The sequence below is a fragment of the Pantherophis guttatus genome, chromosome 1 (genome assembly GCF_059756535.1).
Source record: "Pantherophis guttatus breed Tessera chromosome 1, ASM5975653v1, whole genome shotgun sequence".
Lineage (NCBI taxonomy): Eukaryota > Metazoa > Chordata > Lepidosauria > Squamata > Colubridae > Pantherophis > Pantherophis guttatus.
Window position 1 is genome coordinate 217,747,478 of NC_142063.1, and position 25,148 is coordinate 217,772,625.

General features: G+C 38.7%; 1 protein-coding gene across 3 annotated transcripts in view; it reads right to left on the bottom strand.

Moving 5' to 3' along the window:
* Positions 1-25,148, bottom strand: part of SNTG2 (syntrophin gamma 2) — a 256,219-nt gene that overhangs the window by 143,197 nt on the left and 87,874 nt on the right. For all 3 annotated transcript variants that reach the window (XM_087882430.1, XM_087882429.1, XM_034432001.3), the window contains exon 2: positions 8,670-8,807. In XM_087882430.1, the coding sequence (XP_087738556.1) occupies positions 8,670-8,707 (38 nt within the window). In that variant the 5' untranslated portion in view covers positions 8,708-8,807. The remainder of the gene's footprint in view (positions 1-8,669; positions 8,808-25,148) is intronic.

The following is a 25,148-nucleotide window of genomic DNA, read 5'->3' on the forward strand; positions in this document are numbered from 1 at the left end:
TTGGTGGTGGCGTCATGTGTTATCCTGGGTCTGGTGTCAATGTTTGTGGCTGGGGCTCGTTTGTTGACTAGGGCTAGTTTCCAGATGTCTGGTAGGTGGGAGGTATCGTCACATTTATTCATGTTATGGGGGTGTTTCTCTATTTCGATAGCTTCCATAATTATTCTCTTGTTGAAGTGTTCCGTTTTGGAGATTAATTTGGTTCTTTCAAAATCAATTTCATGTCCTGTTGTTTTAAGGTACTGGAAAAGGGAGGAAGTTTTTTCCTCTTTTCTGACTGCGTTCTTGTGTTCTGCGATGTGTACATTTATTCTCCTATTGGTATGTGGCTGGGCAGATTTTGCATGGTATTTCATAGACTCCTTGGTTTTCTAGCTGGATCTTGTCTTTGGGGTTTCTTAAGATGTTGGCTATTTTTTGGTCAGGGCAGAAGGTTGTCTTGATGTTGTGTTTGTGGAGAATTTTGCTTTGTGGTGCCTTTAATGTAAGGGAGGAGGGAGATTTTATTTGTGGTGCCTTTAATGTAAGGGAGGAGGGCGATGCTGTTGTCCTCTTCTGTGTCTCGGTTCTTGTGGGGGTGCCTCCCTTTGGATTAGATTTGGATATACAGTATATATATAATAATTACAGTTAAAAACAAGAATAAAATAATTAAAAAGATGGGAAGGGACTTCAGAGATCTGTAGACCCCAAGTGAGTAAGCAGAGCCAGGTCTTCAAGCATTTTTACAAAAGGTCAGGAGAGTGGAGGGTCAGGGGAGTCTTCTGCCTGTGGAATGGATGGAAAAGGGGTTTTGATGTACGGCTTAGGTAGTGGGGGTATAATGGGGTGTTTTACCTTCCAATGTAGTATCAAAAATGTTTCTTCTGCAAGATAGGATGTTGTGTTTTTAGGGCCCTGCCATATGTACACCAATTTCCCTCTCACAGACATAGATGATTTAGTACAGGGGCCCCCACCCCTGGTCCATGGACTGGCACCGGTCCACAACATACCCGCAACCAGGCTGCGCAAACAAGCAAAGCTCTATCTGTAGGATGCAGGGAGCATACAAAACCATGCCCCCTCCAGCTTGTGGAACTGGTCCCTGGAGCCCAAAAAGTTGGGGGCCACTCCTTTAGTACATCCTAAAAATCAATACCAATCAATGCGGCTTTGTCAAAGGATCTAGTACTACAAACTCTGCAGTTCAAATGCTTATGGAGAAACACCGAGAAAAGCAGAAGCCACCACATTTGGTTTTCCTCGATCTTGAAAAAGTCTTTGATCGTGTTCCACATCAGTTACTCTTAAGGTATGTGCTAGGTGACCATGTTGTTCCTGGGCAACTCATAACATGGGTGCTATATACAAATACCAGCAGTTTCATGTGATGCACTGTTGGTCTTTCCGACAGCTTTCTTGTGAAAGTTGGCATTCATGAAAGTTCAGCATTATCACCATTGCTGTTCATTCTTGTCATGGATATTACCACAAAAGAACTGCAACATGAAAACCCCTGGACCTTGCTCTATGCCAATGATGTCATGCTCGCAGCTACCACCAGACAATAACTGCAGCGGTATGCATAAACTGCCTTTGCCAATTTTGCCTGTGCCTCAACATCAAAAAGACTGAATAACAGCCTGAGCACTGCCACTGTACAAGTCAGTAGTGAAGATCTAGTGAAGATCTAGTTAAGACCAACATCTTCCATTGGTCTTCACGATCTTGGTCAACACGTAGGATCCCATCTACAAAGTGATGGCAGCATCAAAGATGAAACAAGGTTATCACTTGAGGTTTTATACTGTTACAGAGCTTTGGAGCCTGCCCATAACTTGGGGTGATTGATGTGACAGAATTTAACATTTTCCTTATTTGTGAAGAGAATGCAAGAGTAAGAAATCTTTTGATGCTATTTGTGAACGGCCAGTCAATTCACCAATTTTGGTTGTGCCACCTTACCCTATGGGGTTACTTTATCAGGTTTCCTTTCACTTCAGTGAAGCAGAAGAGAAAGCCATTAATGAGGAAAGTACCTGAAAAGCAAATTGACCCATGTATCTCACATTTAATCATTACCTGCATTTGTTTAGTCTTTTTGCTAAGAGTTGACACTGACTTGATTGCACATAATCAATCACTTATATCACCTCTAGCTCAAAAAAGGACAAAATAATAATGTACCGCAACTCAAGACTAAGGGCAGACTAAGCGCGGCCACATGTTTATTGGACCCGTGTCCCTCCTGGCTGGTGCTGGCCTCTCGGGAGGTTACACGAGGCTGGCTCCAGGGGATTATAAATGCTTCCTTGAGAGAGGGTGTCTTCCCTGCTGCCTTGAAGGAGGCGGTGGTGAGGCCTCTCCTCAAGAAGCCTTCTCTGGACCCAGCAGTGTTGGCTAATTACCGTCCAGTCTCCAACCTTCGCTTCATTGCGAAGGTTGTTGAGAGTGTGGTAGCGCGACAGCTTCCTCAGTACTTGGATGAATCGGCTTATCTAGATCCGTTCCAGTCGGGCTTCAGGCCTGGATACAGCACGGAAACGGCATTGGTCGCATTGGTAGATGATCTCTGGAGGGCCCGGGACAGGGGTTGCTCCTCTATCCTGGTCCTATTAGACCTCTCAGCAGCTTTTGATACCATCGACCATGGTATCATGCTGCACCGGTTGGAAGAGTTAGGGGTGGGAGGCACCGTGTTGCGGTGGTTCTCCTCCTTTCTATCTGATCGGTCGCAGTCTGTGTGGACAGGGGGGCAGAGGTCGACCCCGAGGCCCCTTGTATGTGGGGTGCCACAGGGGTCGGTTCTCTCACCCCTTCTGTTCAACATTTATGTGAAGCCGCTGGGTGAGATCATCCGTGGTTTTGGGGTGAAGTATCATCAGTATGCTGATGATACTCAGCTATACATCTCCACCCCGGACCACCCCAATGATGCCCTTAAAGTGATGTCCCAGTGCCTGGAGGCTGTATGGATCTGGATGGGGAGGAACAGACTCAGGCTCAACCCATCCAAGACCGAGTGGCTGTGGTTTCCGACATCCCGATATAGTCAATTGGTGCCATCACTGACTATTGGGGATGAGTCATTGCCCCCCACGGAGAGGGTTCGCAACTTAGGCGTCCTCTTGGACTCACGGCTGTCTTTAGAAGAACACTTGACAGCTGTGGCCGGGAGGTCTTTTTATCAGGTTCGCCTGATTCACCAGTTGCGTCCCTTTCTGGATCGGGACTCATTAAAAACGGTCACTCATGCCCTCGTCACTTCACGCCTGGACTACTGTAATGCTCTCTACATGGGGCTCCCCTTGAAGAGCACCCGGAGGCTCCAGCTGGTCCAGAATGCGGCCGCGCGGGTAGTTATGGGAGCAGCATGGCGCTCCCATGTGGCTCCCCTCCTGCGCGAGCTGCACTGGCTCCCTGTGGTCTTCCGGGTGCGCTTCAAGGTCTTAGTTACCACCTTTAGAGCACTCCATGGCTTAGGACCGGGGTACTTACGAGACCGCCTTCTGCCACCAATAGCCTCTCACCGCCCAGTACGCTCCCATAGAGAGGGGCTTCTCAGGGTGCCGTCAGCCAAACAATGTCGACTGGCGGCCCCCAGGGGGAGAGCCTTTTCTGTGGGGGCACCCACCATCTGGAACGAGCTCCCCCCAGAGATACAGAAGATTCCGGATCTGCGCACTTTCCGCCGTGCCCTCAAAACATTCCTGTTTCAGCAGGCCGGCCTGGCCTAACTTTCCCTTTATATTGCTTTTTGATTTTATTTTAAACTGGGATGTCTTGAATTATCTAGGACCAGAATGTTTAGTATATTTTAATTGGTTTTTTATTATTAACGTTTGTATTACATGTATTTTTATCGTTCACTGTTCACCGCCCTGAGTCCCTTAGGAATAGGGCGGTATATAAATTTAATAAATAAATAAATAAATAAATAAATAAATAAATAAATAAATAAATAAATAAACTGGATTTAATTCAAGTCCCATTTTCTGAAAGTGAGTGAAGGAGCAAATCCCTCTGCTCTTCAAACCACCTGTAGTCTTTTGTTGGGGAGGGAAGGGACAGATTTTTGTAATACCTACATTTCTCTCTCTCTAAATTTGGCTAAGTTATTTGGGGTTATGAGTTATAGACTCTCTATTGTTTTTTTCCCAAGGATCCTGTGTCCTTTCATCAGGTTTTTATGTTTCCTGATTAGTGGTTAATGTGGTTGAGCTAGGAATATGGTGGTCTAATTTCTAGTGCACTTCAGCCCTGGAAGCTCACTGGGTGTCTTTGCACTATCCACTTCTCTCAGGCCAATATCTCATAAGATTTCCATGGAAAAAAATTGAAGGAGGGATTCCAGTGCATGCCCTCTTAAGCTTCTGAACAAAAGGCAGGGTATAAATTAATAAGCACAACATAATGTTGGTTTCTTTCTGATTTAGCAACCCATGATTAAAGCAAATCTTATTTAACCTAAGATGTGAAAGCAGCCTAGACCCTTCTAAATGTGCTGCAGTCAGAAATATCTTAACATTTAGCCTTAAACAATTCTCATCATCTTTTTTTTTTACATGTAGGATAAGCCTGTCTTCAAGATGAGATTCTATTGAGTTTTATAAATAGATTTATACTGATTATCTACAATCTACAAGTAGATTATTTTCAGACAATAGTACTAGAAGGCAGGATACATAGTCAATTAGATATGTCCAACAAAAATACATTATCTTGACAACTTGATTTAAATTTACTTTTCTATTTTCACATTTCTCCTCTCCTACAGTATTTCCTCATTTAATAAATACATACTTCTGTTGTGGCCCCGCCCTCTGAGCCTATCTCATTGGAGGAAGAAGGCTCCCAACATGAGGGAGAGGAGTCAGCCAGGCCTCCCTCTCCAGGCCCCTCCCCTCTGGCACTGTCTCAGGTGCCGGCCGAGGGAGAGGAGATTAGCCAGGAGCCAGGTGTCTCTGATGAGAGCGAGGAAGGAGAGCCGTCATTCCTGGATGCACGCCAACGGAGGCGTGATAAACGGTTGCAGCAGTTAAGGAGGCGTGCTAGGGATTAGAACTGAGTCACTGGACCACACCCCAGAGACTATATAAGAGAGGGTGGTGGCTGGTAAAACTCTGTGACGAACAAAAATTAACTCTGGCTAGTCACTTGAACAACGCCTGAAGCTGCCGAAGGGATATTGTTTTGCTGGACTATTTACAATGCGTATGTAATGTTATCTGTTGAAGTAAAGCTCTTGGCAGACGGTGCTTATATTGTTGCAAAGTTTGAGATAACGACCTGTGTGCGTGCCAAGTGCTTCCTTAACCCTCAGCTGGCTATGTTTGTGTGTGTGTGGAGACGGGGACAGATCAACTTCAGTTTACATCAAGAACAAAAAATAACTATTGTGAGCCATGATAGGCATAAGAAGCCAAAGGAGAAAAATGTTACTGAAATTTAAACTTTCATGGAGATAATTTTTTCAAACGTAGTATCAAAAATTTGAATATGGTTATGGATCTGTTGTTTTTTTTTAATATGGTAACCCGAAAACATAAAACTGCTCTCTCAAGGGGATTATTTATGGATATTTGAACTATCACAAAATCTTGTAAAAATGTGCCTAAACATGGAATTTGAGCAACAGAATAGTCGGGTATGGCCAAACAGTTCAAGGAAGTAGTCATGTTTTTCTAGTTGCAGATTAGCTTAAATCCTTAAAATGTCTGTTTCTAAGAATGTTATGGGGTTTCTTGAATTTGGATTCCTATAAGTACCCTGTAGAAACTCTTCTTCTGATACAATTTTAAGACAAAGGAGAAACCACTCACAGACTTACAATATTGCCAGTCAACTTGAGTCTAACTTACATACCAAAAGTTTCCAGGTATTGTTCATGGGTTTCATTATTTATCCTTTATTCCCACTGGGAATGGAAGTTCCAGCCTGCAGAGAGCTTTGGACCATATCCATTATTTGGGATGACTGATGTAACAGAATTTAACATTTATTATTGTCTAAATTTTGAGGTCTGAATAGTTTTGCTGTAATATATGAGTTTTGAAATATTCTGTGCAAATCAGCTCTATTTTTATTAATAATTTAAACTTCCCTGCATAGTTTATACAAGCTGGAAACATTAATGACATGCTACCTTATTTTATCTGTTGGTAATAATCATATTCCTTTTGGCTAGATTATTGAACATACATAAACCCCACAAACATAAGTCATCTGCTGTGTCCTATTTTATTCCCCCCCCCCTGCAATAGTCATTATTTTTTCATAAATTTTTGGGGGATAAGTTTAGGGGTTTTTTGTATTAATTATACTGACTTCTTTTTAAATAAGAAAAAAGTAGCTTCACAATATTTTTGTAAGATTGCTTCCCAAAATGTGACTTTTTATTTTATCAGTATTATAACAGAAAATGTTTGTGGTCACGATGAAGACTCTACTTAGCCTATCATCACAGATGGTGTGAGAATTTGCATTCTAAATAGCTAAATCATTCTAAATTTGCATTCTAAATAGCTAAATGCATTCTAAATAGTACATCATCTGTTTGTAACTTGTTAAAGTTGCTGAGTTCCTTCCTGAAATTATATGGCTGCCCTCTGTAGCTGCCAAGTGATCTTGAGAGATGATTTTCCTCTCATTTTTAATTGTTAAGGCTTTAAAGGATTACAGTCAGGTGCTACTCTCACCCTCCTATGTATGTACTCTGAAGCACCCTTTCCAGGTTGAATTCAAAGCATTGCACCGTCCTAACATTTAGGACCAAGATAATAGGTTTCTCGTATCATCAGATTATAGTTGATTCACTATGATATTTAGCAACAAGTTAGATATAGGACAGTAGTGGATTTAAATAGCTTATAGATCATTATATTTACACATCCATGACTTCTAATCCTAGGCTCTGGATTAAAGTAAACCATTCATGAGGAGCTCCAAAAGATTATGCAAGAGGAACTCAGATTTTTCAGATCTGTACCTACTACAGAAAGTTCTTCATGCAAGATATGGATATAATCAATGGTGGGATTCAAGTAATTTAACAACCGGTTTTGTGCCCTAATGATTTCTTCCAACAACCAGTTTGCCAAACTGCTCAGAAAGTTAATAACTGGTTCTCCCGAAGTGGTACGAACTGGCTGAATCCCACCACTGGATATAATCATTGTGATAATTCATGTTTTGTTCCCAAATTACTATCCAGCAGCAGCCCAATTATATAATAATTATTAAAGCATGTATCTTCTTTTAATAATTCCCTCACTTCAGAACATTAACCTACTTGGTGGCAAAGCAGCTGATCCATTTCCAGGAAACTTTAAAGAGGATAGTTCAACCTTCCTTTAAGATTCTGAGACTTTGTAAGGCAAAATCTGATAAGCAAGACCAAGTTATCTAAAAACAGGGACTTCTAATTGAAATATCTCAAATCTTTACAAAAGTCCTTTTTTTTTTAATCACTATGAGATTCTCTTTGCTGTTAGTTAGAATATTGACAAATCTGGGACAAAAATCCAGCAAGAAGAACTTCAAAAATCAATGTTCTAAAAATCAGGCATAAGACAACTTTCCTTATTAGAATTATTTAGATAAGCAAAAAGGCAGTCTATCACCTGGCTGACCTACATACATAATTCCATGTTCAATATTTGATTTGAAGCAAGGAAGCTACGCTGATCTAGGGTAATAAGTGAAATAAACTGAAAGAGGTAAAAAAAATAACATGAAGGAAGGAGAATGGTAGATGAAACTCATAAAATTATTAAAGCAACTAAAACATGAAAAGAGGTTCATTTCTTATATAGCAAGAATTTGCTGAGTAAGAATAGAAAGGATAAGAAAAGCATTCTTGTAATGAAAGGGAAGGGGAAAAAAGAGGTCAGATCATGAAGGGAAAGAGACCACATGCATAGAATGAAAATAACAATGAAATAGCAGTCCAATCAAAACTTCCTGGGCTTTTTCTTATAAAAGAAACAATTTTTAAAGTTATGGCTGTTTCTCTCCCTCTTGCTTTCTGTTGCTCTTCTCTTCTGCCCTTCTACAAATACCAGATGAGTTGCTGGAACCATGGGGATGAATAAATCATGTTCAAACAGACAATTCAGCCATTTTTGCACTGCAAAAATGAAAGTGGTTGAGGGCCATCAGTTAATTACTCACAATTCCAGTTCACTTTGCTGATAAACACACCTTTAGTGGGGAAAGCCACAAAGCACAGATTGCAAACTAAGACAGAAGCCTTGTAAGAATCAACATGGCTCAAGCCAACTGTTCAAACGGTGAACCCTTGAGCAGATCCCATAGTGTAATGTCTCAAATAAATTTTTCATAGTTATGCCTACCCTGCAGGTAGATAACTTTGAAGATCTGACGTTTTAAATGACAATTCCCACAACACAATACAGTATGGGAATTCTGGGGACCACGAGTTTGGTCTAGTGGTTAAAGCATTAGGCTAGAAACCTGCAAACTGTGATTTGTGGTCCTGCTTTAGGCATGAAAGTCAGCTAGATTACTTTGGGGCAGTCATTATCTCTCAGCCCACAGGACTGTTATGGCAGGGAAAATAGGAAAGAGTACTAGGTATATCTTGAGTTATTTATAAAAATAGTAACAGTGGGATTAAGAAAAATCTAAAATAAATAAAAACCCACCATAAGATTTGAAGCACTTACATTTGCATTGGGAACACTTCCACTAACACAGATGACATCTTGTTTTTGAATTGTTAGTACCTCTTTTGAAAGCTTCAATCGGATTTCATAGGCATTTTCAGATATTTCATCATATAGTAAAGCAATTCCAGTTTTTGTCTGTAAAGCAAAATAATATCAGAGATCAAAATGACAGACTTCTGAGCATGTTTCTTTTCAAAATGATAAGGTTGTCTCTATAATGCCAGATGTGCCTATCTATAATAACAGATATTTCTCATCTATTTCTTCAGAGCAGAGTGTTAAGAAGTTACAGGGAGATTTTTAGGGGAAGAATTCCAAATTCCAATTTAGTTCTTGCATACAAGCAAAATTACATAGCATAACTGATAAAAAGGCCTCAGGTAGTTCCATCCCCATTTTGACAGAGAAGACCAATTTTTCTATATAGTCCCCTAAATAATTTATTAAACCTTCGCCACTTTCAATGTAACACTGCTGTTGCACTTTCCTCCCAATGCTAGGCCAAAAACTACTTTAACCATTTTAGTAAGTGACCTCAAATTCTGAAAGTAACGGTACAGAAAAAGAAAAGAAAATCTACACTGCATTACAGCATCCAGTCAAGTAAAGGTGTTTACTTTGGGATATTGAGATATTTCTTGGCAAGTAGATATGTTACAGGATACACCCATTAGTTCAGCAATTATAGAAACTTATGGCACTGTTGAAAAAATGGATTTACCATCAGCCCTCGAAATTTCTGCTGTCACAAGTATCCCCGTGATCACATGACTGTGATCCAGACATTCAGGTGGCCTGGCTCATGATAACATCACAGTGAACAACGTCATGTGATTGCCACTTGCGACCTTCCCTGCAAAGTCAATGGGGAAGTCAGCAGGGAAGTTGCTCCAGTAAGTCTCTCCTGCTGCATTTTTCCCCAAGGATTCTACTGAGGAGTGCAAAGTCTGTACATCCCCCCATCTGCAGCACCACCTTCCCTCCTGTAGCCTCAGCTGACCTGCTCAAGGCCTCTTCCAGCCTCTCCCCATCACCCTCTCACATGGCACCCATGCACCTCCTGTGCTCCTGCCTCTTCACGCTTAACGACCCACACTTCCTGGGATTACAACGGCAATCCGGACTGCTGTTGATAAGCAATGCAGTTACATGATGTCACATTTTAAGACTGCATTGCTTAGCAGTGGCAATGCTGGTCTCAACTGCCAACATAACCTGAGGACCTCTATTATCTTTGGGCAGCACAAGAATAATATACTTGATCCCGCTTCCTTCAAGGTTTTATAAAACTACTGCAGAAGTTTGACCTTAGATTTAAAAACATTTCTACAACCAAAAATTGTTTTAGTATAAAAACATTAGTATAAAGATTTAGTATAAAAGTAAAACTTGGGGAGGGGAATCATATCTGAATTAAAACCGAAGAAGATAAGCACTGTATTAAATTTACTAAAGTAGGATAACATTTTGATATTATGCAGGAAGTCAGTAGGAAACAAGAAGACTTCTGACCCACTATTCATCTTTTATCTATCATTATATTGAAAATACAAGTAGAAATGTCAGGTATTGGCAAAGGAAGCAACAAAGTAATAAAATTTATTGCATGCTTTTTTATTTAGATAAAATATATGATAAACTTGAAATATGGAACATTTTATGAATATGGAGTTGAAGATTGGTTGATGAATGTGATAATAGTAGTATATAATGGAAATAAAACATGCAGGTGACAATAGTTCAACACTGAGCCAGGAGCATAAAAAAAAGATGTATAAGATCCTCTTTCTTATTTTTTTTTTTTATTGCAAAAGTTTTACAATTACATTTTCACCCCTTTTTTTTTTCACCCCCCCACCTCCCTCCCCAAACTTCCCGTCCTCCCTAGCCCTCCCTAACCCTCCCCCCCAGACTTCCCTATTATATACTCATAACTAATAATACTGATATATATACCTGAACCCATCCCTCCCCCTATATAATTTTCCCTCTTTATCTCTTTACATTGAAATATTTCTAATACATTGTTTTCAAATAAAAGCTATTTGGTACTTTCTAGTTTGGTATTTGTTCTGAACATATTCTATCCACCTTTTCCATTCCCATTCATAAGTCTCTTGTGAACAATCTTTTAAATATGCTGAAATCTTCGCCATCTCTGCAAAACTGGCCATCTTCAAAGTCCATTCCTCGATAGTAGGCAAAGCTTCATTCTTCCAATATTTACCTATCAACAATCTTGCTGCTGTTATCATATACAATATTAATTTTATTTCACCCCGTGTAAAACCCTTAACTATACCCAATAAAAACAATTGTGGAGAAAATTGGATTTTTTTCTTCAAAACATTCTGCATGACCCACCATATTTTTATCCAAAAAGCCTTAACTTTCCTACAGGTCCACCAAACATGATAATACGTAGCATCCAAACATTCACATCTCCAACATTTTGGCTGAACATTAGGGTACATACATGACAACTTTTTAGGATCTAGATGCCATCTATAAAACATTTTATAAAAATTTTCCCTCAAATTCTGCGACTGTGTAAATTTAACATTCTGAACCCAAATTTTTTCCCATGTTTCCAACATCACTGGTTCTTCAAAATTTTGTGCCCACTTAATCATACAATCTTTAACTAATTCCGTTTCTGAATCCCTTTCTAGCAAAACATTGTAAAGCCTTTTAATATGCATTGGACCTTTCTCTCTTATATGTCTAACCAATTCTTCCTCATGCAACATAATACCAGTTTTTTGGTCCTCTTTCCATCTCAATTGTAATTGATTATATTGTAACCAGGTTAAATTAATCCCTTCGTCCAACAGTGTCTGCAATGTCTTCAACTGCCATCTGCCCGCATCTGTAAAAAGAACCTCTTTGTATAAAAACCCCCCGAGTGACATTATATTTGTATTCCACAAGGTATGACCAAGATCCAGCCATAGCGGTATTTTATAATCCCATTTGAGTCGGTGCTTCTTCCAAACTCTCATCAAAGAGTCTCTAAGTATATGACTTTTAAATACTTTATCAACTTTGTCATCATAAAATAGGTAAGCATGCCATCCAAATTCAAGATCAAAACTTTCTGCATTCAATATTCCAGCCTTTTTACTTCCAAACCAATCATTTGTTAAAGTTAAAGCTGCTGCATCATAATATAACTGTAGGTTTGGAAGTTTAAGGCCTCCTCTTTCTGGAACATCTTGCATAATTTTCAATTTCACTCTCGGCTTTTTCTCGTTCCAGACAAACTTATTAAGTCCAGTTTGCCAAACTTTCAGTTGTTTATCACTTTTAAGCACCGGAATCATTTGAAACAAAAACAGAAATCTTGGCAAAATGTTCATCTTAACTGCTGCTATTCTTCCAAGTAAAGACAGTTGCAGCTTTTTCCAAGTCTCCATGTCTTTCTGAACCTCTCGCCACAACACCTCATAGTTATTTTGAAACAATTTCATATTTGATTCTGCAACCTGAACTCCAAGATATTTTACCTTAGGTACAATTTCAAAACCTGCCCTCCTTTCAAACTCATGTTTACGATCTTGTAGATCCTCTTTCTTATTTAACTGGACAGCCCATGGCCAATTGGACCAACCTTTCAAGGATATTTCCTTACTTAAATAGAGAAACAGAATGGCCACGGGTGCGGGGATACCCCCCCAAAAAAATAAAACAATGAGAGAATGCTTCTCCACTGACTTTGCTTATGAGAGGTTGGCAGGGAGAGAGAAACGGAAGGAGTCAATTTATGGGATGGGATGCTAGCCAAAAGATGGAGGGTGTTATGAGAATGAATGATTGAATATGAGAATTAAGAGAATGAATATTTCTTTTTAAAAATTGAATACGATAGCATGTATCTATATACTTTGTCATATGGAACTGAAAACTGGGTATGTCGGGTAAAATATAAAACTAAGCTGAATGTGTTAGAAATGTGCTATGTTAAAAATGCATTTTTGTAAAAACAGAAGGGATAGACTCAACAATGAATGGGTACCAAAAAGTACACAGAGATGGTATGGTCATATAAACAGAACGAATGAGGATCAAACTGTCAAACATAATTACTGCTGGCCTTGGGTACAATAAAGTGGAACTGTCTCTGAAGGAACTGTGAAAAGGTTGAGAGGAAAGAGATGAGTAGGAAAGTTGTAATCAGATAAAATTGATAAGAAATTTTTAAAAAGTATGGAGAGGTTTGGTGAATAATGTTGGTTAAAAATAGATCTTTTTCTTTCCCCCACTCCTTCTCTTACTACTTATCCCAAGAAATAAGAGAGGATTGCTTTTCATTTAGAGTATTTTCACAATTTAATAGTTTTATAATCTTGTGAAAGTATTCAGATCCAGGCTTAGTCTGGCTGGAGGTTGTATTGATTTGGATGAGGAGAAACCAGCTGCAACTCAACCCTAGCAAGATGCGGTGGTTGACCTTCTGGGATCAAGAGAGTTGATATCTCTGACTCTGGATGAGGTAACGCTCCCTCGTGCACATGGGGTGCACAATTTGGGGGTTGATTTGGACTCACAGCTCCTGCTGAAAGAGCAGGTGGCAGCCATAGCCAGCGGGACCTTTGCTTAAATCTATCTTGTGTGCTAATTGAACTCATTCCTGACCAGGAGGCCATGCTCATGGTCACCCATGCTTTAATCACCTCCCATATAGATTACTCCAATGCACTCTACATGGGGCTGTCCTTGGAAGATCATCCAGAAGCTGCAACTGGTCCAGAATGCAGTAGCACACTCAGTTTGGGTTGTCACATGGTAACATTACTGTTGTATGAGCTGCACTGGCTTCCACTTGCAATCCAAAGTGCTGGTTATCACCTTTAAAGCCCTACATAGCAGAGGGTCAGGTTATTTGTGGAACCAACTCTCCCGGAAGATATCTGCCCATGTTATTAACTTAGACAGACCTGCACTCCAAGTCTTTTCCCTTGAATGTTGCCATCTGATGGGACTTCTGAGGTGTACCTTCTTGGTAGCCACCTAGTCCTTTGGAACAGCTTCCCACTGGAGATCAGAGGGGCTCCTGTCCTTTTTGACTTCCAGAGGGCTGTGAAGACCTGGTCTCTCCCCAGGCTGGCTAGGGTGAGCTGTGAAGATATTTGATCTAGTGCTGGGAAATGGTGGCAAATACAGTATCTGTAACTTGGATGTAGGATGAGGGTGGAGGTTCGTTCTCCAGGATTGTGGGTTGATTTCTGAATGTTTCATTACCAGGCTAGGTAACATCTTCAGCAGAGTTTAGGGAATGTCTGTGTCCTTCTGCTTATAAAGCCTTTGTGGGTAAGTAGGTCTTGTGATGGGGAAGTCACACTAGAGAGTCACATGACATCAGGTGAGGATCTTGTGATGGGTGTGGTGTGGGTGTGTCAAGTGAGTATCTTGTGATGGGTATGTTTGGAGGGTATGTTTTAAACTATGTTTTGTGGATTGTTGTGCAAAATTTTTAATTATACAAACTAAGACATGGATCAAAGAACATCAGTATGAAGCTATTGTCAGAAAAAAAAATACTGCCTTCAGAAGGAAAGACGCTTACGTTTTCAGTGAATAAAAAAGCCAAAGTCTGCCGGCCACTGCATACCAGGCGAGGTACTTCGCCTGCAATCTCAAAACAAAATTGGATGTTGCTGTCTCCACTGTGGGTGAATCAAAAACTATCTTTTTAGATGAAATATGGAAAGCTTCATCTTATCTGAGTAGTTTCAGAGAACACAGAATCCACTACTTATAAAGCAATTCCTGAAAAGCATTTTCAATAAAGAAAAAATACAAACATATATAAATGTACCATTTAAAAAATTTGGGGTTCATCATTGAGATATAGGTGTAAACCTGGTTTGAGATTGGAGTCATTTTGAAAATTTAGTCTGTTTAAAAATCCTTAAAACAGTTGATAAGAGATTGAAAATCTATAAAATAAACAATAATCTGCATGCATTTCATGTTGGCAAATAACCATGCATTGTCTTGTGGTCAATGAATAGTTGTAGGATGCATTTACCACTGAAAGAGGGAAATGCTCGTAATGGATTTGGTTTCCAAACTGAGATAAAGAGGTTTTCTTTATGTCCTAGCCGACTCCACATTTCGGAAATGAGATATTTCATTTCTATACAAACACGAGGGAGAAAAATACCTTTTCAAATATAATCAAAAGTAGCAAGTGTACTTTCATCAGAATTAAACTATAATATGCCTTCATCTTTTATGTGAACAAGCTACACTTTGATGTAGCTTTTGAATAACGAACAACCGTGTCTTCTTAATTTGAAGGTACTGCTCCCGTAATTTGGGCACACTACGTGAACAGATAATCGAATTAGGAAAGCATGATTTTGCTTTGCAAAGTCAGATGACAATCACTAAGGCAGATAGGCAAGCTCAAAGAGATTACTGGTAATGCCTTTGGAAGAGTTACAGGTTACTAAAAGGAATAGGTCAAAATCCTGCACATTTCTCTGTATATCAGGGGGCACCAACTCAGCAGTATTTAATTAACTGCTTTGATGCCTAGAGAGCCAATGTAGTCTTCTAGTTAAGATATTGGACTGGTAACAGGAAGATCCAAATTCAAGTATACTTTCATAGAAATTCACAGGGTCTTCTTTCAGCCCAACTCCCCAGCACTGTTAATAGAAAAAGTAGGAGTACTATATACATTTCTGCTGCTCCTGAATTTAAAAAGTATACATGGAAAGCTCTGATCATCTCACCTGACACTCTGCAGAGAGAATCACGACAGAGGGGAAGGGAGGGAAATGAGAAGAGTGGAAAGAGAGATTTACAAACATCAACACGAGGCTGGAAGGGAAGAAAGATGCAATCATTATCCTAGTCTGGCTCTGCTGAGAGAGAAAGCTAAAAACAACTTTAAAAGCTTGCCAGTGTTTTGCAAGCTGCAATATTTTACAAGCAATTTAAGATTATTTAAGGCATGAAAACACCCTTCATTTTTTAAAAAATCTGACTTTGGTGAATGACAGTGGCAGTCTTCAAAATGAAACTCTTACATCAGGAATTGTGCAATGATAAACAATCAGTATGAAATAATTTATTTCATAAAATTGTAAGATACTATCATTGTTCTATATGCTATATGTTAAATTAATATGCATATTTATTTCTTCCCTAATCGTAGCACCAATGAAACCATTCGTTTTATTCTTGGAGGTGGGTTTGTACAAATATCATGTTAAGGACTTGTGGTAGGTACCAGAATGTGGGATTTTGTTTAAGAATGCCTTACATGCAAACTTAATGAATGCACGGGGAGAGAAATGGGATGACGTAAGCAAGCTGTTCCAAGTTATGCAAATTTCCTCTTCTGAACAGATGCCATGTCTGCATATAGGAATTCTTTACAGAGTAGTTTTACTACCGGTCCTGTGGGTGTGGCTTGGTGGGCGTGGCAGGGGAAGGATACTGCAAAATCTCCATTTCCACCCCACTCTGGGCCAGCCAGAGCTGGTATTTGCCAGTTCTCCGAACTACTCAAAATTTCCACTACCGGTTCTCCAGAACCTGTCAGAACCTGCTAAATTTCACCCCTGGTATATATACTTTAATACACTCCACCCATATTCTCCGAAATCAATTAAGGTGAGGGACTTCTTGATATATGCTACACATAACAATGCTTCATTCTCAATTCTCCAAACAAACTGGACATTAGTAATGACTTACAAAATAAGCTGTGGGGGAATAAAACATAGTAAAAATGCTGCACTTAGTGGAGAGTGGTAGAAGGATTCCAAAGGTTTTCAGAAGATCTATGCTTTTTTTTTAAGAGAAGGGTATAGCAAGTTCTTACCATATCATATTTCACATATGATTATGTGTATGAAAGTTGTTAGGGGCTGTCTTTATTTATTTTCCTCTTTTAGGTAACATACACAAAATAACAATCTTACTTTTATTTTGAAAACAACATTTTAGGCCACCTCAGCAGGACTGCTCGTCTTGCCCAGTAAACCTTGCTTCATTTGCACTACAGACATTTTTCCCCTATGCACTCAGTGTCCTCTTTGCACTGAGCCAGGAGTGAGTTCACCAGAGGAAGAGGTGTGAACATTTTGATTTGCAATCCTTCAGATGAAATCTATATCTCGCCTTCATTACTCTTTTACATAAAAATGCAAAATAATCTACTTCAGAGCACATGATCTTCAAAAGTATTGAGGCCATTCAATACATGTCCCCTGAGATATAACACCAAATAAACAAAAATTCTGAACGGGATAAGGTAGTTCTCAGTTAACAACCAGTAACTTATTCAAAATTACAACAGCACTGAATGAGGAGCCTTATGACCAGTATTAAAAGTTGCAGCTGTTGTAGTATTCCCAGTGTCACATGATCACCATTTATGACGTTCACTGCTAGTTTCCAACAAAGTCAATAGGGAAGCTAGCAGGAGACAACAATTGATGATCACATGATGCCATGCTTAACAACTATGCAGGATTTGCTTAATGACCACAACTGGAACTGCCTGAATTGCTGCTGTAAGTCATGATGTTGTACTCTACAACTGTGTCTCTTAGATGATGGAGTTCCCAGTCCCAATTACTCTAGTTAACCAAGGACTATCCATAACAACTAAAAACAATACATAGAAAAAAATCTGAGTTAATACAGCATAGTAAGGAATAAATATATACAGCTCTCAAATAATCCAGCTTTTGTAAAAAGATGATACATAAATTTCATAAAATACATGGGGTATGATCTTACATCTCAAAAATCTTGAATGGGTGTCTTGGGGCTATATGGATCTGAATGGGAAGATATATACTGAAGTTGATCCCAACAAAACAAACTTGCCGATTGTCCATAAACCAGCTGGCTATCTGCTTTGGTAATGACTGTGGATAGGGTGTCACTCTCCCTGAAGGAGCAGGTCTGAGAACTGGAGATCCTTCTAAACGTTTGACTACTGCAGAATAAGCAGATAGAACGTATGTTTAGGGCTTCCAAGAGACACTACTTCAAGAAGAACCTCACTTTTATTGGGATGGCCAGGCATCTCAAAGATTCTTGGATTAGTAAATTCTGGAAGGAGAGGAACATTGTAGAGAGTATATAGGAGGGATCTGTAACTATAGCTGTTCTAATAAAAGTGGCTTTAAGTGCACACAGTATGTTTTTTAGTCTAATCTACTTTACAGGCCAACATCAGTCTTCCACGTTTGAATGGTTTTACCTTCATTCTTTTTCTTCCTGTGAAGTGTGGGGAAGCGCTATCTGAGGCATTTTTATAAACTACTTTTAGTCTGGAGTCAAGACATATTTATCTGATAATTGCCTTGGTAACAGATGTTCCTTCTGTTCTCCTTCAAGGCTATCCTCTATACTCTCTACAAGTATATACTTGAGGGGATGAGAACTCATCCATGATATTACAGCAATGAAGGTGATAATCCAATCTGGAAACTGGCATGGGTCTTGTGGTCTGGGCATTGGGTCTAAAAAACTGACACGATAAGTTGTTGAACTCGTTTTTCTCTTGGCTTCTAGCAAGCCATCAAAGTAACACATGGTAGTTGAAAGATATTCTTGCCCTACCTAGGATACTGGGGTTTTGTTTTGTTTTGTTTTGTTTGTCCTAGAGGCATCCTATGATAGATTGCAGACTTTTTTTTACCCAGAACTTATAGTATCTGACATGGTGGTTAATAGTTTCAGGACAAATGTCACACCTGGGAGTGGTTTTCTTATTATTCCTAGGATGGGTACTTCACCTGTATGTTTAGAAAGTGATTGATGCTCTTGAAAACCATGTGATATTTGGTTTCTTTGACAGAAATGGAGGATAGGTTAAAGTAGTGTGTGTGTGTGTGTGTGTGTGTGTGTGTGTGTCTGTGTATGTTATCACACAATCATATGATCTATTAGCCCCCATGCCCATTTGTAAAAGGAGATGGTTACTGTCTATGCGTCCATCTTTCAATAGTGGGAAAAAGTGTTTTTCCGTAGACTGGGGTTGAGGCTGGTATGGTTTCTTTGGATGTTTTGTACTTTTACGTACAATCTGCTTTAGGAACAGTTCGGAAAAAGTGTTTGCATTAGTATCTGCTGTCTTTGCTTTTGTATTTTGGTGGGTTAGGTTATTTGTAGTTTTATTGGACATTGAACATTGGCTATTTTGTTGTCAGGCTCAATTAGGACCTCAGCTACCATCTCTGCAAACAAGACCCCTCTGAACAGGCCTAATATTAGAACTGATTTTTATTCCAGTTCTTCACATTTGTGTCTTTGTGCTGACCACCATGGCTGAGGTTGAGAACCAGGCACTGTCCAGATTAGTTTCACCATAAGGCTCACTAGATCGTGCCTTGGCAGGGGCTCCTATGCTCTGGAGAAATGGGTTAAATTAACTGTTTGGCCTGTAAGATAGAAGCAGGAGGGGATAGAGTTAGAGTATAGTGTAGCCTTAGCTTCAACCTTTTTGATAAGGATGTGAATAAGCTTCTGCATAACACAAATGATGGGGACTCATGCAGTTCTGCTTTTCATCTTTTTCCTTCTTGTCTCCCCTATGATTTGATCCAGCAGGGCAGGCCCAAAATCTGTTCCCTGGTCTTCTTCTGACCGCACAGTGTTTGGTCACTGATGTAGGCCTGATGTAAAGAAGGTGTGGCCTGATTTGGCATTCTATGATCTTTTTCAGGGGAGAAAACACCAAGGAATTTTGGAGGGAAATTACTTAATAAAGCCAGCTAAGAAAATGAGAGAAAAAAAATAGTGGGATGATCAGCTCCCTGACCTGACCTGCTTTTTTTCCATCCATTATTCAGGCCATCTTTGTTTCTCATATTCAAATCAAAGATGAGCAGGAATTCATACATGCTATTGTTATCATGTTTAAAAACTCTTCCTCTATACAGCCATATGATTTGCTTTATTTGTTACTTATATCAAGTTTCTCAACTAAAAGGCTTACGGTATTAAAAAGCAGCCCCAGGTTATAATGTAGGCATTAATGTTAATGACATTAGCCTTGGAACAGGAGTGATTAACAGCTGGTTCTCAATCTGTGTGATCTTAATCATGAGAAAGTAAGCAGTAATGGCTTGTTTAATTACAGTAAACACAGTGTGTCACCAGCTAATTAGATATGATTGATTATTGCTAACTTCATTCTCTGCTCAAAATTAGAAGCAAACATTTGAATTCAATAATAAATGCTCAGAATGAACTTTAAGAATGTCACTTTGAGTATAGTAAAATATATTAAAAATAAAAAATGCCAACAATGTTGAACAGATCAAGGGATGGGGCAAAACAAGGTTCAATGATATTCAGGTATAAACCCTTTCAGGTAATAATGACCTTAAAGGAAACAAAAATCACACACCTGCTCAACGAGAGTGAGGGGTCATAGGCTAGGAGTCAAACTTAACTCTGTCTTAGCTCCAACGTTGTGGAACATGAAGCCCTCCCTCCCTCCCTCTGTATACTGTTCGATGGTATGGAATATTTTTACCAATTTTCCAGAAACATCACATTTAGAAGATACCCCACTCCTCTCAAACAGCAATAAACTAGAAGTCATTGACTTCTAACTTAACTTAAATACATTTAGTTTTACCTGTAATTTCTACAGGGAAATCACTGGAATAAATTTCAACATAAACATAATAGTTTAGCATAATATTTATTGACAAGAGTCCAATTGTTTTATCAAGTTTAATCTTTCTATTGCCTACTCAAACTTAATCTGAACAATGTAATATAAATTTGTCAATGCATCAGAAGGAAGGGGTGCTTGGTGGAATTGGCAAAATAAATTATGTGTGAGAAAAGATACACATAATGTAATGACTTCTGCAAAAACCAAGGATGAGAAAACAATAGGAAAATATAATGTATGTGCAAACCAAACGTTAGAAGACTGTTTGTTCAAGGACAGTATATATTGGAAATTAAGCACACCAAAAATTAGGCCCACTTTGACCCCTTTTTCAAACCAGCGGTCCTCTCTGTCCAAAATGTGGACTTTGCTGTCTTCAAAAGAGTGGCCTTTGCCTTTTAAGTGCAGATGGACTGCTGAACCTTGTCCTGATGGGTGGGTTTGTTTGTTTGTTTGACCATCCAGTCAGAGCCGAAAAAGCTTCTTGGATGAGAAGCAAAACATCTTCAAAGAAAAACCAGTTGCCTCTTGAAAAAGATCCTTTGGGATTAACTAGTTTATCTTTCTCTAGCCTCATATCCTTCATATATACTGGAACTCTTAACTCCCAGAATTTCTAGTTAGTAAAGTTTTAATCTACTGCTTTCTATTTTTTTTATTAGTGAAATATATAAAAAGTAATTCAGCACTGAGAGCATAGTAAAACATTCATATAAATAGCAAGTAAAGAACTAAAACTTAAAGAAAAAGAAAAGAAATATATCCATGTAATATTAATGTAAAACTAGCTCAACCATTTAATATATTAACTCTACTTTATATCATATAAAAGTCTTTGCTTTATCTTAAGTTTAGAATTTAAAAAAATTACAAGAATTGATACAGTGCATATCTCTTGAATTCAATAAGTGCTTAACGTTCCCTTCCTCTTCATAATTTTCTTTGCTGAACCTCCATACAAAAGAGCCAGTGTTTTTCATAAAGGTCAAATATCATGTTCTGGCACAATTCCTTATCATATTTACCTCTTTAATGACTATATTTTCCTCCAAAGTTATATAGGTAGTCCTCAACTAACAACTATTTGTTTAGTGTCTGCTCAAAGTTACAACAGCACTGGAAAAAGTGACTTATGATCTATTCTTACACTTACAACCATTACAGCATCCTCATGGTCACATGATCAAAATTCAGGCACTTGTTAACTGGCATTATTTATGATACTTGTACTATCCTGGGGTCATGTGGTCACCTTTTGTATTCTTCCCAATTTTGGGTTCAACTGTGGTTGCATATTGGGAACTACCTGTATTAATTGGTGTACTGTACTGAATCCCAAAAAAAGAACCTAAGTGGGCATGACTAAATCAATGGCTTATACAAATCTTTTTCTGATATGTAATTATCAGAAGCAGAGCAGCACATTTTCTGTGCCTCAAATTGCAGAAGACTGTTTTCATCCGATTTCAATTTGATAATAGTACTAAATTGACATCATTACAACAAAGGCCTCTTTGTTGTAATGAAAATTTCTCCTTTACAGTTCACATATACAAAATGCATAGCTAAGCTTTTTTTTTTTTTCAGTTTACTTTTTACACTCCATCACAGCTTAATCCGAAAAAAAATTTCAGATATTTTGAAACTGGTTGTGGATTGTTTACACTACATTCTCAGGAGTTTCTTCACATACTTTATATAATCGATGCCTTGAGGATTGACTAGCAGTTTTTCCAGTTTGTAAATCAAACAATAACACATTTGTTTCTCTCTTACTGTTTTCTTGAATTCATAAAACTTTTATATGCTAGTTTTTACCAACTCAAGAAATGCTGAAATTTCTATACTTGAAACAAAAATTCAATATATTTCATTATGGTGGAAATGTCTATACCTTGTCATACCTTGCTTTGTTATGACAATACAAAGAAATAGCATGCTTTTAGAAGAGAAAATAATACAAGTCTATTCTCATGCAAATAACACCAATTGCCTGGTGTTTGAAGGACACAACAGCTCCGTGAATTGTGTCATATTTATAGAGAAACTGACATTAAAATCTAAAGGAATTGATGATATACCCTGTTTCCTCGAAAATAAGACATCCCCTGATAATAAGCCCAATCAGGCTTTTGAGCGTATGCGCTAAAATAAGCCTCCCCCTGAAAATAAGCCATCCCCAAAAATATTTAAACGCAGAGCTGGAAATCAGGTAAGACGGCAAGAGAAGCCCCATCTTGGTCCATGTGCCCCAAAATAATAAGACCTCCCTGTAAATAAGGCCAAACGCTTATTTCGGGGTTCAAAAAAATATAAGACAGGGTCTTATTTTCAGGAAAATAAAATATAATAATAAATATATAATATATATATATAAAATCTCCTGAACAGATATGGATTTTTTTTTTGCATTAAATGTAAGCATACAAGTTGGATTTGAAGCAAATAAGAGGTGTGTTTGATGGAATGATATAACCAATACTGACCTGAAATGCACTTGACTTAAACAACTGTAAGTAAAGCATTATCCTTCCTTGCTATTATCTATCCACTAGTTTGTAATCAGAATTAGAAAAAGAAAAAAAAAATCATATGTTGATAGAGAATGCTTTTGTAAAAAGAAGTAATAGTCATGAGTTCATGGCAAATATCCAAATCAAATCTAGAATTTTTCCTTCTATAGTCAATGAAATGATGATATGTTGCACATTGCAACACACAGCGAGCACAGGATACAACAGTGCCCTCTTAAACTTTATACAACAGTGTTTTAATATGAAACGAGCTCTTGGATGTTATAGAAAAGTATGTAGAAAACAAGATGTTTTCTCTGTCCATTCAATTGTTTTACGGCTCCTGACAGGGAAAGATTTAAAATAACGAGTAATTAAGTCAACAATAAACAATTTTGACTTTTGATGAATTAGTGTGCTAATACATAAATTATTTAGATGTGAGAAATCAGCATATTAGCAACTATCTCGGACACCAACTACAATCACAATGGTGATGAAAAAGCAATTCTGGATTTATTGCCACAATTCTCTGTCTGTGATGTGTCCATCATTATATAGCAATAGCACTTAGACTTATATACTGCTTCATAGTGCTTTACAGCCCTCTCTATGCAGTTTACAGAGTCGGCATATTGCCCCCAACAATCTGAGTCCTCATTTTACCCACCTCAGAAGGATGGAAGGCTGAGCCAACCTTGAGCCTGGTGCGATTTGATCTGCCAAACTGCTGGCAGCCAGTGATCAGCAGAAGTACCCTGCAGTACTGCGCCACCGCGGCTCTATTTAGCATGCAATGTCCTGTGCCTGATCTTTTTTTTTTTTTTTGCCCCCTCACAGAGTTGCTTTTTTCTACAGTGCATCGTTTCCCTAAAAAGTGCTAACCAAAAGTGAACAAGTTCTTGGAATGTAGTATTGCAGGCTAATTCTGCTGACTGCCCACAGGTCGATCTTGGCCGGGATCAAGATTGACTCAGTCTTCCATCTTTCCAAGGTTGGTAATGAGGAGCCAGATTGTTGGGGACAACATGCTGACTCTGAAAACCGCTGTAAAGCACGGTGAAGCGGTATATAAGTCTACATGCTATTGCTATTAATTGCTGTAGTTGGGTCACAGCTGCTGCCTTTAATATATAAGTCTCAAGTCAGTTTCAAATATGGGAAGTCCTTGACATACTGCAATACCAGTACAGAGGGGCTAGGGAAGGGCATGCTGATACGAGAAACTCAAGGCCCAGATTGTGATCACATGAGCCACATGAGTCAATGTCGGAACCACTATTGTTCAGCTCCATCATAATTTCAAATGGCTGAATTCAACCGGAAGCGTCGGGGCGAGACAGTCAGGGAATTAGCAGGCTCTGATGAGCTCTGCGAAAACCCAGACTGACGAACCGCCGCTGAGGGGTCTTCGGACCAGAACTGTCCTGTAGAGATGGGAAAGAAGGAGAGGCACCTCGGAAGTCCAAGAGGAACAGGCAAGTTCCTTGAAGGTCAGAGGAATCTCTCTCTGATTCAGCGGCAGAGGCGGCAGCCATTACGGCTGTCAAGAAGCTGGGGCAACTGGACTAAGTATCAAGCAGGAGCAGTGAAAGAGTTTTTGAAGCCGGGTGAGTGACAGCTAACCCACAGGTGAGATAACAACAAAAATTATTTTGAAACCCCCAGCATAAAATTAGCAGCTAACGAGCACAGGGGAAGAAAAGAGAAAGCAAGCAGAATTTAAAGGGACAAGCCCAAAAAGAAAATTGATTTTTGAATAAAATTGACTGGAAAATTTTAAGAATTAGAAGAAACAAGCCCAAAATTGGAAAGAAAATAAATAGATCCTTTCTTGTTGAAAACTAAGAAAAATAAAACAAAAGACAATTGGATATTAAGCCCTGCAACAGAAGTGCTTTATACCTAAAAAAAAAAAAAAGAGGGGAAAATCATTGTTTAATTTGGACTGGACTATAAAATTGATTTGGTATTTTCTAAGTTAAAAAGAAGCAAAAAAGAAGCTAGATTGTTAACAAAGATTGATACAAAATGGACACTCTGTTAAACAATTAAGAGAATTGTAGATTCTAGAGAGAAAAAAGAGCATTGCAATTTGGAATCTTTGTTTTGGAAAACTTTGAATCATATCAGTGCTGGCCGTGAGAATTTTTGGGGAGGATTGCTTTGTCTGTAAGCGGCCTGACTTTGGGGAAAAAAAGGGAAAACAATGGAACTTTTAAATCTGGAACAATACTAATACAGAAAGAATAAAATGGCGCAGGAAATTAGAGAAATGATGGGAATGATGTATTCGTCATG